At 42.4% G+C, this 13,558-nt stretch overlaps 1 protein-coding gene across 2 annotated transcripts in view; it reads right to left on the reverse strand.

Annotated features, from left to right (window-relative positions):
* Positions 1-4,709: 4,709 nt before the first annotated feature.
* Positions 4,710-13,558, reverse strand: part of TAFA1 (TAFA chemokine like family member 1) — a 335,849-nt gene continuing 327,000 nt past the window's right edge. For both annotated transcript variants that reach the window (XM_080995952.1, XM_080995951.1), the window contains exons 4-5: positions 11,886-12,010; positions 4,710-5,674 (exon numbers count right to left, since the gene is read on the reverse strand). In XM_080995952.1, coding sequence (XP_080852078.1) covers positions 5,657-5,674; positions 11,886-12,010 — 143 coding nt within the window. In that variant the 3' untranslated portion in view covers positions 4,710-5,656. The remainder of the gene's footprint in view (positions 5,675-11,885; positions 12,011-13,558) is intronic.

Consider the following 13,558-nt stretch of genomic DNA (forward strand, 5'->3'; position numbering starts at 1 on the left):
GCTGTTGAAAGTGGTGGCTGGTTTCCCCTTTGCGTTCTGAACTTCTTCTGACAATGTCCACTGAGCCTCTTGTGTAGTTGCACTTAAAGGCAGCAATATTGCCAACATGAAGCAATCATGTTGCTGAACAGCCAGAAACACACAAAGGGCAAGCATATTTTTTAACACTCTTCTCTCCAACTCCCCAATCCAACATGAGAGAAAAAAAGCATACAGTACATACATATGAGCATAACCTTAAGGGATAACAGAATATATATTCAGACACGAATTTTATATCTCTATATCTATCTATCATCTATCATCTATCTATCAATCATCTATATCTATCTATCTATCTATCTATCTATCTATCTATCTATCTATCTATCATCTATCTATCTATCTATCTATCTATCTATCATCTATCTATCTATCATCTATCTATCTATCTTATCTATCTATCTATCTATCTATCTATCTATCTATCTATCATCTATCTATCTATCTATCTATCTATCTATCATCTATCTATCTATCTATCTATCATCTATATCTATCTGTCTTTCATCTATCTATCATCTATCTATCTATCTATCATCTATCTATCATCTATCTATCTATCTATCTATCATCTATCTATCTATCTATCTATCTATCTATCTCTATCTATCATCTATATAGCTATCTAGCTATCATCTATCTATAATTATCAGTAATTCTCAAGGTTTTTAACTTGATTTTCCTGCCTTCTGTTTACACAATGGGACTCCCCCTTCCTTTTCTTCTCTCACATGCCACCCCACTCTGCTCCAGGGGGTCCCCCAACCCTCTGGAGAATTTGAAGGTGTATGAGAAGCTGAATGGGGAGGAGAGGAAAGATCTGTTGTGCAAGCATCAGATACACCCCTTTACTTCTATCCTTTTGGAAACTCCCCAAATTATATTCATTCATTTCATTTCATTTTTATCCTACCTTTCTTCCGACACTGAATGCAAAGTGGCTTGAGTTATTTCCGAGTGAATTTGACATCAGCTTGGCAGGGCTCACCCATCCGTACTCAAGAATTTGCATGTTCAGGGAAGCCATATTCTGATTTGTAGGCTGTCACTAAAGACCTGCACCGTATTTGTGGAAATCCTCACAACCATTCTGAGGTGGAAAGGCAACCATAAGGGGACTACAGTTTTCAAGGGATAAAGCAGCCTTCTGAAAGTTTGCCCCTATCTGCTAATGCCATTTGACAACTATTTACAGGGTTATGATAACTTAGGCCACAATCCAGCACAGATTCAGGCATTTCAAAGCCCACTAAATCATTTTTGGGGATATACCATGAAACAGAATGTTTTGTAACCAACAGCACATCCTTAAAGTTTATTTAACTTTAAAGATTAGCACTTCTGGTGTTGGCTGTGGAAGTCCCTGAAGAATGTAACACAACACCTAGTGCTGCTGGTTTAATATACAGTGTCATGAGAATGACAACTTTTTTATATATTTCTCTACATATCAAGGTGCGGAAGCTGTTGTCTTGGAGATGGACAACAGCTGAGGCTGGGACAGAATGTTCTGCCCTTCCTCTGTACAGGATAAATCTGATTAGTATAGTTGATGTGTGGGTGTATTGAGAGGTGACAACAAGCTGAAAACAGTATAACAGAGTACAGAATATAAAGATTTTCCATTGTCCTGCTCTCTCTAAAATCCCACTAAGGATCACATGTGGGAGCAGAGGTTAGGAGATGACCCAGGGAAGTCTTCAGGCAGATCAAGGACAACCTCCATGCCAAGTTCTAAAGGGTCTAAGTTCTCAAGCATATTGCAGTGGCTTCCATGGTAACATCAAAAGCGCTCATAGGATTTTGGGTCACTGAGGGAGGACACACATTTGGAAATTTCTGATATTTCATTTTCAGAGGTTGGTGCACAGAAACGCCCAGAATAGTTTGGTGTTTTGGCATGAGAATTGTTTTAAAAAGAGAGGAATACAGTGGTACCTTGGGATACAGACGCTTCAGATTACAGACTCCGCTAACCCAGAAATAGTACCACGGCTTAAGAACTTTACTTCAGGATGAGAACAGAAATTGTGCGACGGCAGCAGTGGGAGGCCCCATTAGCTAAAGTGGTACCTCAGGTTAAGAACAGTTTCAGGTTAAGAACGGACCTCCAGAATGAATTAAGTTCTTAACCCGAGGTACCACTGTAATCCCAACAGAGGAAAAACAATACATGCACTCCGGTTGCATTTTCCCTTTCAAAAGTCCACATGTCAAATGTTCAGAGACCTCTGGAACACCTTTAAGTTTAAAGAGCAGTTGTTGTGTGGGAAAATTCTGCAGAGCCTCTTTCCATGTGTGGTTCAAGATGCTATTATGACTTAGACCCCAAATAACTGAAAGGCTGCCTGCTTCCCCACAGACTCTCTCAAGTGTGTCTCTTGCTAATTCTGCTGCCCTTGGAAACACAGGAGTAGTGGCCTGAGAGTTTTCTCTGTGGTAACTCTCCAAAATGTGGAACTTCCTCTACATAGAAGTGCATCAAGTATCCTCATTATATGATTCGCATCATTTGCTGAAGACACACCTCTTTACCCTGGTCTTTGCAAGCTAAGATTTATGTGTTTTTTGTGAGGCCACCTCTATGGTTTAATGCATGTGGTTTGCTTTGTTTTCAATTGTTTTATTGGATTTTAATTTTGCACATTCACATGGATGTATCCCCACCCCAGGAATTTATGGTAAAGGGTGGATAAGAAATCTCATAAATAAAGAAACCTTTGCGCACAAATTCAGCTTCAGCTCAGTTTTCTCTAGAGCTGGTTGCACTACACTGGCAGGAATGCTGTATCCAGGATGAGTCACATGCATATTGAACGGGCCAGTTCTGCCAGCTTGACAAGAAGAAGAAGAAGAAGAGTTTGGATTTGATATCCCACTTTATCACTACCCGAAGGAGTCTCAAAGCGGTTAACATTCTCCTTTCCCTTCCTCTCCCACAACAAACACTCTGTGAAGCGAGTGGGGCTGAGAGACTTCAGAGAAGTGTGACTGGCCCAAGGTCACCCAGCAGCTGCATGTGGAGGAGCGGAGACGCGAACCCGGTTCACCAGATTACGAGTCTACCGCTCTTAACCACTACACCACACTGGCAATAACAAGGGTGTTATTCCTACTATTCCTTGGTCAGTAAGATGTTAAAGTCTCAAGTCTGACCAAACTGTGAGGAGAATCAGAATTTACAGGGTTAAACAGTTCTGTGTGACGTCTCACATTCTGAGGCGTGGTTTGGTTCACATACGGGAATCTTTCTTTGTGTGTGAGTTTCCTTTCATTTTTGGCTGAGAGACGAAAAAATGTCCGCTCTCTCGCCGGGACTGATTTATGATGTTTTTCTTCTCATTAAAGGCTGTTAGAGATTAGCAAGAAGCCTGCGTTCAGTCTGATGTATTATCCACACACAAGGCAACACTTTCTACCGCTGCAGAACTCTGCTAAGAATGCTGCAAAGAGAGCTCAAGTTCCTCCTATCGGCACAAGCGTACATCAGCACAGGGGAAGTGTGCCGGGCGCCATCTTATCTCAGCACAAACTGCCCCCATGAATATTGGGGCCCACACATTGCTGCTCAAGTAAATGGATATAATCTGAGCGGTTGACATCTGGTTGTTGTTTAGCTACATGGGTGGGGGCAATCCCACTTATATTTCAATTACATGATGGCTGTAAGTTTAAAGTGACAACCACCGAAAGTTCTTAAAGTGCATTGCTTTTTGGTAATGCAATCTTGGAAAGGAAAACCTTACGAACCGTCTGATTCTTGGACCCATCCAATGCCCAAACCATTTTGCCCCTCTTTCAGATATGTGTGATGTATTACACCATCTTGGTTCCATTCCAACATGGCCCTACACCCTAGATTTGGGATTTATTCCATTTTTTTTATTACTATTGACATCACCGTGGCTGAAACACAGCAGGAAAACCCTGAACCAGTACAAATTCCAGGGTCTTTCCTCACTTACAACGGCTGTTTTAAGCGTTTTTAATTGCACCTTTGGTCACATGTTGCTGTTATTGGAGAGTGAGTGTGGGGTTGTGTCCAAATAGAGAAAAGTTCTGTGGCTGTAGTCACACCCCTTGAATAACCTTGTGTCCCTCCTGCCAGTAATTGTCAGCGTTATAAACATGTTCATGAGGATGGCCCTTTCACAGTTTTTTTAAAAAAATATTATTAGCATTCCAAAATTCTAATCTTGTTGGAGTATAGGAGATTAGAAGAGAAACTATGGGTCTGCTGGTCTATGATGAACCTGGTTGCTGTCACAGGCAATACTTTGGCTCAGCACCATCATCCCCATTTGCCATAGTTCTTCTCTGAACTTTGCTTGTAAACTGACAGCTGGGACCAGTCAGAAGGAAGCGGCATGGAAGAGAAGTCTCACCAACCATGTCCACCAACCCTCACCCCCTCCACACAGAAACCTGGGCAAGCTGGAAACCCAGCAACTACACCACTATAAACACTAAGTGTGGAAAGGACTCTCCTTGCTTGGAGGTTTTTATGCAGAAGTTGGGTGGCCATCTGTCATGGATGCTTTAGTTGAAATCCCTGCATTGCAGGAGATTGGAGTAGATGAACCTCTGAGTAGATAAGCTTCTATCCTAATCAAATACAATGAAACAGCTCTCATGCGTGGTTGAGCAAACAACACAAGCCATTGAAGTTAGCAACCAACTTTTCTTTTCTTTTTTTACTAGGATTGTCTATACCAGCTATACAAAGTCTGTAGACAATGATCTGTACAGTGCTTCTTTAATAAGGTAGCCCGCAGTCTACCCAAAGTCTGCCAAATAAACCTCTGAATGTAGACTGTATGTTTCCCCCCCAAGCGTCAAGAGTCATCTTTCTCTTCGCTGTGGGGCAACTGATGCCCCCCCCCCAAAAGACGTCCTTGGAAGAAAGTAGAACTGGTATTACATATCAATTAAGTATAAAGTATGGTTAATGTAAGCAAAGCCAGCATGCTATTGTTGCACGAGGAGGAAAAGAAAAGAAAAGGACTCCAGAACACAAGAAAATGGAACGGTGGAATTTCCTTGAATGTCCGGTTGAAATAATAGGAACCATAATAAAAAAGAAGAAGCAACATTCCAGTTCTTTTGTCAGAAGTCATCTTGCTTTATGTTCTTTTCCCGTTGTCTTCTTGATCTCCAAAACGTCTGTGCATTTTTTTAAAAAAAGGTTACAAAGCAGTTGCAGCAAAGTGTGGCTTCTGTTCATTATTTTTTTTTAAGAGTCAGGCTTTATTTCAAAATATCTCATATATTTATATATTTTTAATGATACAAAGAAAATTGTAGATCCACACTTGCAGGTCTGTTTTTCATATTCCAACATCAGGAAGCTTGCTTCTCAGTAACTGCTTTTTTATTTCCTTATTTCCTTTCACCCTCTTTTCCATTCACTGTTGTCAAATCTGGTGTGCTGCTTTTCTAGGGCATTTGACTCCACACAAGTAAACCACTGTAGTTTCCTCTGGTACAGAGTTAAAGTGCAAATAAATTATAAAAAAATCCCATTTGGCTTGTAAAAGCTGGCGATGGTTTAAAGATTTCTGCCCTCTTATCTGTCAGGGGTTCCCTTCACTGGCTGCTGTCGGAAGATGTTTTGTTAGGTTCTCGGATGAATCTGTAACAACAAAATGCACAAGAAGGAATTATACTCAATTCCTTGAAAAACGTCTCAATCCTCCAATTGGTTGGCAGAAGTTCCTCCTCCTCCACTGCAGCATAGCGAGGAAGAGACTAGGGAAGAGTATGGATTGGAAAGTAAGCAAGAATTGCTGCCCTGAGATATCATAACCATTTGAAAGCTTTAGTACTGGTGCCCCCAATTCTTATTCACATGCAATATCATAACAAGAATATCTTAAGCAACGTACTTTCCCCACCTGATGGAAATTTCTTGGAACCATTCAAGAATGGTGCTATGTACACTTAGCAGATGCCACAGCCTCACCAAACCATCTGTGTCCCATGGTCTATAACAGGAGTAGTCAATGTTGTGCCCTTCATCTTGTGTTGGATGGCAAGTCATAGCAGCCCCTGCCAGCATGGCCAAGGATCAGGAAATTATGTGGGTTGTTGTTCAAGCAACATTGGGAAGTCCCCACGTTGGCTGTCTCTGGTCCATAAAGACCATTATAAAAACGTTCAAATAATCAAGTATTTGTCATTTCTTAAGGCAAAGCACATGAAGAGCACCTCCTTTTTGTTCTATCCAGCTTTGGTGCACTGAACACAGAGAAGAGACAGCCGTGGATATTGTTGCAGTTTCAAGGAGGAGGCATCTGTGGGTGAACCACCTGCTCTTCTCATAGATCTCCCTCTCTCCACCCATGGATCTCTTTCTCCACCCACAGAATCCTCCCTGAGACCGTAGGATTGCACCCTTAACTACTGAAAAACTGTGCCCAGATTTAAGATGGTAGAATCAAGCATGATGGCATGAAAGGCAATTTTGTGCATGTCTACTCCAAAGTAAACTTCACTGAGTTCAGAAGGTTTAACTCCCAAGGAAGTGTGATCAGGATTGCAGTGATGGCAGAACTCATGAAAAGGAACTCTGAAGAATCTAGAGGTGAAAACAGACAGATATTCTAAGCCTGGTGGGAGTGATAAACAAGCTGGAATGTGTGCAGAGGATGGCAACCAAGATGATCAAGGGTCTGGAAACCAAGGCTTAAGAGCAGTGGTTGAAGGAGCTGGGTATGGTTAGCCTGGAAAAGAAGAGACTGAGAAGAGATATGATAGCCACCTTCAAATATCTGAAGGGCTGTCACATGGGAGATGCAACAAACATGTTTTCTCCTACTCTGGAGGGCGGGACTCAAACCAATGGTGTCAAGTGACAAGAAAGGAGATTCTGACCAGGAAGAACTTTCTAACCATAAGAGCTGTTTGACAGTGGAATGGTCTCTCTCGGGAGGTTGTAGACTCTCCTTCCTCAGAGGGTTTAAGTAGAGGTTGGATAGTCATCTGTCATGGATGCTTTTGTTGAAATTCCTGCATTGCAGAGGGTTGGATTAGATGACCCCTAGGGAGGCCTTCCAACTCTACAATTCTATGATGTGCACATATATTAACAGCCCACAAATAGCCCAGAATTAGATGTGAGCTGATATCTTGCATTAAAATGGCTGGATTACTATTCCCGTAATTTTTTACTATTGGCCATATTGGCTGTGGTTGATGGGAGTTGTTGTCCAACTGGAGTGCCACAAGTCCCCCATCACTGGCCTATTCCATTATTACTTCATTTAAGAGGATTCCTAAGGTGTTAAGATAAAATCAGATAAGCAGAATATGGTGATCATCCCATTGTGGAATGCACTGAATGTGTGAATTCAAGCCACTACCACCACACTTCAGAATGTCCACTTAGGAGTCTCTGTTTCCTAAGATACTCTGGGCATAGAATCACCACCTTGGCTCTGGTCCAAGAGTCCCCCACTCCTGACAGATGGCATATGGTGCAGGTGAACAGGGTAGAACAGGCTCAGAGAGCTTGTTGAGCGGGCAGATGGAGAAAGCACACATGAATGGGAGGCAAAGAAAGAGGTCTTTCATTTCGGCTCCCTCCTTCTAAGCATTAAAGCCTGAACTTTGACACTGGACTCTTGTAGTACATCTTGTTCCCATGAAAGACTTGAACTTGGTGAAGCAATGATTTTTTTTTATTATCGATTCGGCTTTTGATGGTAAGTGTGAGCTCCAAATAGCTCTTCTTTTGTCCGGAGAAATAAAATAGGTCAACAAGCAACTCAAAAGTTGGTGTTCTGGATGGGACCTTTAAGTGTGAGGCCCCGGTTATTTTTCCATTTCCTTTGGACGCTTGCCATTTTGCACAATGAGGGTGAGGCCTAGTTGTGGGGTGGAGGAGGGGCAACCTTCCCTGGCCACAGAATGTGCAGCGGTACAAATGGGTATCGAATATCACCCATCATGGTAATAGTTACTTAAAGTGCATTTTTATTTGAGCTTATTCAGAAGCGAGGCCCACTATATTCAATAGGCATGATCTCAAGGAAGTGTGCATAGGATTGCACTCTTTTGTTTTTATTTTCAGTATGATATAATTAAGTATGTTTTCACAGTGGCAGGAGAAAAGCTGGATATAAAATTCTTGTTTAGGGGCTTGGTTGGGGTACAGGGTTGTATCATTGCCACCGACAACAGAACCCAGTAGAACCCACTGAATATTGCAGTGGGGTGAAGAGAAAACCAGAAGATATCAGTTTCCTAACAGCAGCAACCAGTATATCCTCTCCTAGTGTAGCTTTGAGTAGTGAGAATATCAGCAACATCTCTCTCGCTAAAGGTCCACATTCAGTGGCGATGCTGCATGGGGGGCGGAGAGCAGGCGGGGGAGTGGCTGGTGCATGTCCCGGGGTGTGTGGTGTGGTGTGCATCCTGGGGGCATGGTGCTTAGCCCGTGGGAGCGTGGCACCAGGCGCAGTGGGGGGTGCGCATGGCACATGTCCAGGGGGGTGGCAGCGATGTTACCCCCTCCTCTTTGGTGCCGGGGCAGTGCGCTCCCCCGCCCCCTTCCTCCGCCACTGTTCACATTCATTCTTAAATCACAACTCCTTTGTTGGCCCATGGTGGGGTGTGTCCAGGAAACGTCAGCTATGACACTGCCATTTGGTGCACTAGAAGAAGTCCTCTCCCAAATGAAGACAAAGGAAACCATTGGGTAGCTGTCTCTTAGGCGTAAAGACAAAATAGGCAGCTGTGCAGATGGATATGGACTTGCATTTGATTAGACAATGTCAGCCATCTGCCTGCGGCGCCCCACCCCCCATGTTCCTGGGAGCAATTCCACGTCAAGATGTTGAGTCGTTCCTAAGTTTTTAGTAAATAAATAAAGAAGCAAGTGCTCCTAATGCAGATTGCATGCACAACCTGTTTTTTTTTTATGATTTTCCTTCTAATGAAATAAAGCCAAATTTCAAACCTCTGTTGTGTGCTGTGGTGACTCTTGCCCACCTGCACACCATGTATTTTAAAAGTTGCAAAAAGTAAATAATCTGCAGACCAAACTCTCTGAATTCTTCTTGTGCAGACATCTATGATGATTTACAGGATAGCTGCTACGCTTACCCCATCAATTTACCTTCTCCAGTTGTAATATTTTCCACAATGTTTTCAAGGAACAAAGCAAAATGTTCCTGGGATTTACACTAGAAGGTGCCCCAGCTAGCTAATTAAAATAGTTCCTGTAGGGAAATGATAGGGGAAAATACAGGATGGAATGGGGGGGGGGGGTTATTTCATATTTGAACATTCAGGTCCACGGGCATCTAATTGATATGAAATATAATAATCCATACAGAGTAGGTGGAGCCGTATATCTGAATATGAATGAAGTTTTTAAGTGCCTAACAACAATTTCTGGACGCTGAATATTAACTCACAGCTGGTATGTCAGATACTATGAGAAGCAGAGAAGATGCAAAACAGAACCTTACATGTGTATTTCCAAGTGCAAAACACAACGCATCACAGTAAGGAAACACTCAGAGAGTGGATGAGAGGAATAGACTGCCTTATGGCTGTGTTCCTGCCCAAAGATACAGAGGATGGAGATCCTTACTTGCAGGAGAATGCTTGCCTGGTTGCTGCTACCTGTATAGACACCTGCCTTGCACAGGTAATTTATTTTATGGGTCCAGTTACAGATAGGTAGCCGTGTTGGTCTGCCATAGTCAAAATAAAAAAAATCCTTCCAGTAGCACCTTTAAGACCAACTAAGTTAGTTCTTGGTATGAGCTTTCGTGTGCAAGCACACTTCTTCAGATACACTGAAACAGAAGTTGCCAGATCCTTCTATATAGTGGGAAGGTGGGGAGGGGTATTACTCAGAAGGGTGGTGGGAATGGGAGATTGGCAGATAGCTGAGATGAGCCTGCTGACGACTCTTAACGACTGTAATAGGTCTTACAGGAAAAGGCAAGGGGTGAGAAGGTGAGAAATGGCTTAGTCATGTATAATGGGATAAGAATCCAATGTCTTTGTTCAAACCAGGTCTCTCCATGGTTTTAAGTTTGGTAATGAGTTGCAATTCAGCAGCTTCTCTTTCCAGTCTATTTCTGAAATTCCTTTGTAGTAAAACAGCTACTTTGAGATCTTGTATAGAATGTCCTGGGAGATTGAAGTGTTCTCCTACTGGTTTCTCTGTTTTGTGATTCTTGATGTCAGATTTATGTCCATTTATTCTTTGGCGTAAGGTTTGGCCTGTTTGTCCAATATAGAGAGCTCTCTATATTGGACAAACAGGCCAAACCTTACGCCAAAGAATAAATGGACATAAATCTGACATCAAGAATCACAAAACAGAGAAACCAGTAGGAGAACACTTCAATCTCCCAGGACATTCTATACAAGATCTCAAAGTAGCTGTTTTACTACAAAGGAATTTCAGAAATAGACTGGAAAGAGAAGCTGCTGAATTGCAACTCATTACCAAACTTAAAACCATGGAGAGACCTGGTTTGAACAAAGACATTGGATTCTTATCCCATTATACATGACTAAGCCATTTCTCACCTTCTCACCCCTTGCCTTTTCCTGTAAGACCTATTACAGTCGTTAAGAGTCGTCAGCAGGCTCATCTCAGCTATCTGCCAATCTCCCATTCCCACCACCCTTCTGAGTAATACCCCTCCCCACCTTCCCACTATATAGAAGGATCTGGCAACTTCTGTTTCAGTGTATCTGAAGAAGTGTGCTTGCACACGAAAGCTCATACCAAGAACTAACTTAGTTGGTCTTAAAGGTGCTACTGGAAGGATTTTTTTTATTTTATGGGGAAATGGCTGCACCCAGCAGACACAGAAAGGTCCTTGCAACAGGTCTGTCCTAATACCAGGAAGCAGCAGACATCAGGAAAAGAGAAGGGCCATAGCTCAGTGGTAGAACATGGCCTCTCCATGGACACTCCTGGCTGAAATCCTGAAGAGCAGCTGCCAGTCAGTTTAGAGAATATGGAGCTAGATGGACCAGTTTAAGACAGCTTCCCATGTTTCTAACTTCAGTAGCTGTATTTATTTGTGAACAGCAGATCAGCAACTCAGCACAGCAGATAGGACTTGCTGCACATGCAAGACTAAGGCTTGGCCATTAGGCTATCAAGACGTTCAGGCCTAAGTGAATTTAAGGTTAGAAATGAGAGAAACTCGAGAGAAGCTGAAAGTGTCAGATTCATCCATCTCTAGCTACATATATTCGTAACTTTATCTCCCCCAAAGTGGTACGGTTGAGGCTACTTTGGATCATGCCCAAATCATGGGCTTAGGCTGAATCCATGGCATTTGGCTCCACAAATCGTTACCAATCCTCTCCCTGACTGTGCAAAGAGCATCTGGGGGAATGTACAACAGGCAATGTTTACATTTAATGGTGTTTGTGTGTATTTGTGAATACATGGTAGGAACTCCAATTTCCTACCTAATATTACCGAGGCCGGTTGAAAACATTTCACCGTCTGAAATGGCAATGGTTTAACCAACAGCTTTTACATCCAGTGATAAGAAATACAGTAAGTGTAATCTTTAACAGTCACAACTGGTCCTGCTGACAGGTTGCTATTTTATTCCTTGGGGGGCAAATTACTTTGAAGAAAGTGACATGGTGATTCAGTGCAACTCAGCTGCCTGGTAGAGTTCAGCTGAGGACTCACCTCTGACTCACCCAGTCAGTAGGTAAGGAAGGACATGCATTACTGAGCAAGGAAACGGCTTCTTAGCTTTCGCCAGAGACTTGAGGATGGAAAAACTCAGGAGGTGGCTGGGTGGGGGCAATGAAGGAGGTGAAAAGGGGAAAGAGGAAAAAAAACTTACTCTGGTGGTCTTGACTTTATTGCCGGTTGCACACATCCATCCTGAGTTGTCAGGTAACGTCTTGCATTCCTCGCCCTCTAGGCATGGCTCCATCTCACACCACCATTTCCCAATGACTATTGATGCTAAGAGACACAAAACAAGCAAAATATTTGTGAACTGGTTTTTTGTTTGTTTTGTTTCAATTCACTTCGCTCAATCTGAATGCAAAAACTTCCTCCAGATCTCAACAGATTTTTAAATTTTTTTTACGTTAATCCAGCTGCTGTCATACAGTCAAACCTCGGAACTCGGACATAATCTGTTCCAGAAAACTGTTCGACTTCTGAAATGTTCAAGTTCCGAGGCGCAGCTTCTGATTGGTTGCAAGAGCTTCTTGCACTTCCGCATTGGACATTTGAGTTCCAAGGAACGTTCAAAAACCGGAACACTTACTTCCAGGTTTTCGGAGTTCAGGAACTGAAATGTTTGGCAACAGAGCTGTTTGAGTTCTGAGGTTTGAACATTTGACATTTGATTTCCAGGTATCTTATATTATTGTTTATCTGATTTTAATTATGTTGTTGTTAGATGCGTTTAAATGAATACTGCAAGCTACCTCAGGACTTGGATGTGTAAGATTAAATAAATAAACAAACGAATAACTTAATTCCACCCCCCAAAGTGGCTTGCATGGGTGATGGTTTAGTGCCTTGTACCAATGTTCATTTCACTCCCATGCACTGAAACCCATCTGTAAGAAAAACATAGAATTACCCATTTGTAATGATAGTGCATTCTGCCTCCAGGGCCATACAATATTCCTTGTATTGCCACCCATATTCTAAATCACTCGGAATTGAAATTCTCTGATGTTGACTCCGCAAGGGAGACTGCTCCCCTCTGCACGCCATTCCAATTTTACTGCATATTTTTGTCCCCAGTTTTCCATTGTGGTACATTAAAAAATGGATGACTGCCAAGAAGGTTCGCCTGCAGTAACTCTGCATTCTCTTGATTGTCACCAAGCTAATTCCCTTTTCTTATGAACGCTCCTTTCCGTCTCTGGTCCAACTTGCTCTGCTAGAGATATAAATATATACTTTCACAGGCTTCACAAGGTAAGCAGGACACAAAATTGGAGGAAGGGCCTTTTGTGTATCCAAAATGAGGTCAGGGAGTTCTTCCTTCGAAATTCAAGTTTGTTTCTGCAGCAAAGATTCCAATGCCTACTGAAACAGCACCAATGAACATTGTGCATGGATGGTAGACCTAACCACATAGGACCCAGGAAGAGTGGACCTCATCAGTTCCAGCCCAGCATTCAGTCTATTTCTGGGCAGCTAACAACCAGACAAGGGAATCATTGGAAAAGCTAGTGGTAGAGCATATGCTTTGAATGCAGACGGTTCTAGGTTCAAGCCCTGGCATTTCCAAAGGAAAGACCCCTGCCAGAAACATTGAGGAGCTGCTCCCAGTCATTGCAGCACTGGGCTAGATGGATCAATGGAGCGGCTCAGTATTTATTATTTTTTAAACAAATTCTAAACCACTTCACAGCATGAAGCCATCGAAGTGGCGTGCAGAATTAAAATAGAATAAAACACAAGTTCTAAAAACGATAAAATCATTTCAATGAACTCTTTAAAAGGATAGAACATTCTCTACAAATTCTATCCCCACCACATACAACC

This window comes from Podarcis pityusensis (assembly GCF_964106645.2).
Source record: "Podarcis pityusensis genome assembly, chromosome: 2".
Taxonomy (NCBI): Eukaryota; Metazoa; Chordata; class Lepidosauria; order Squamata; family Lacertidae; genus Podarcis; species Podarcis pityusensis.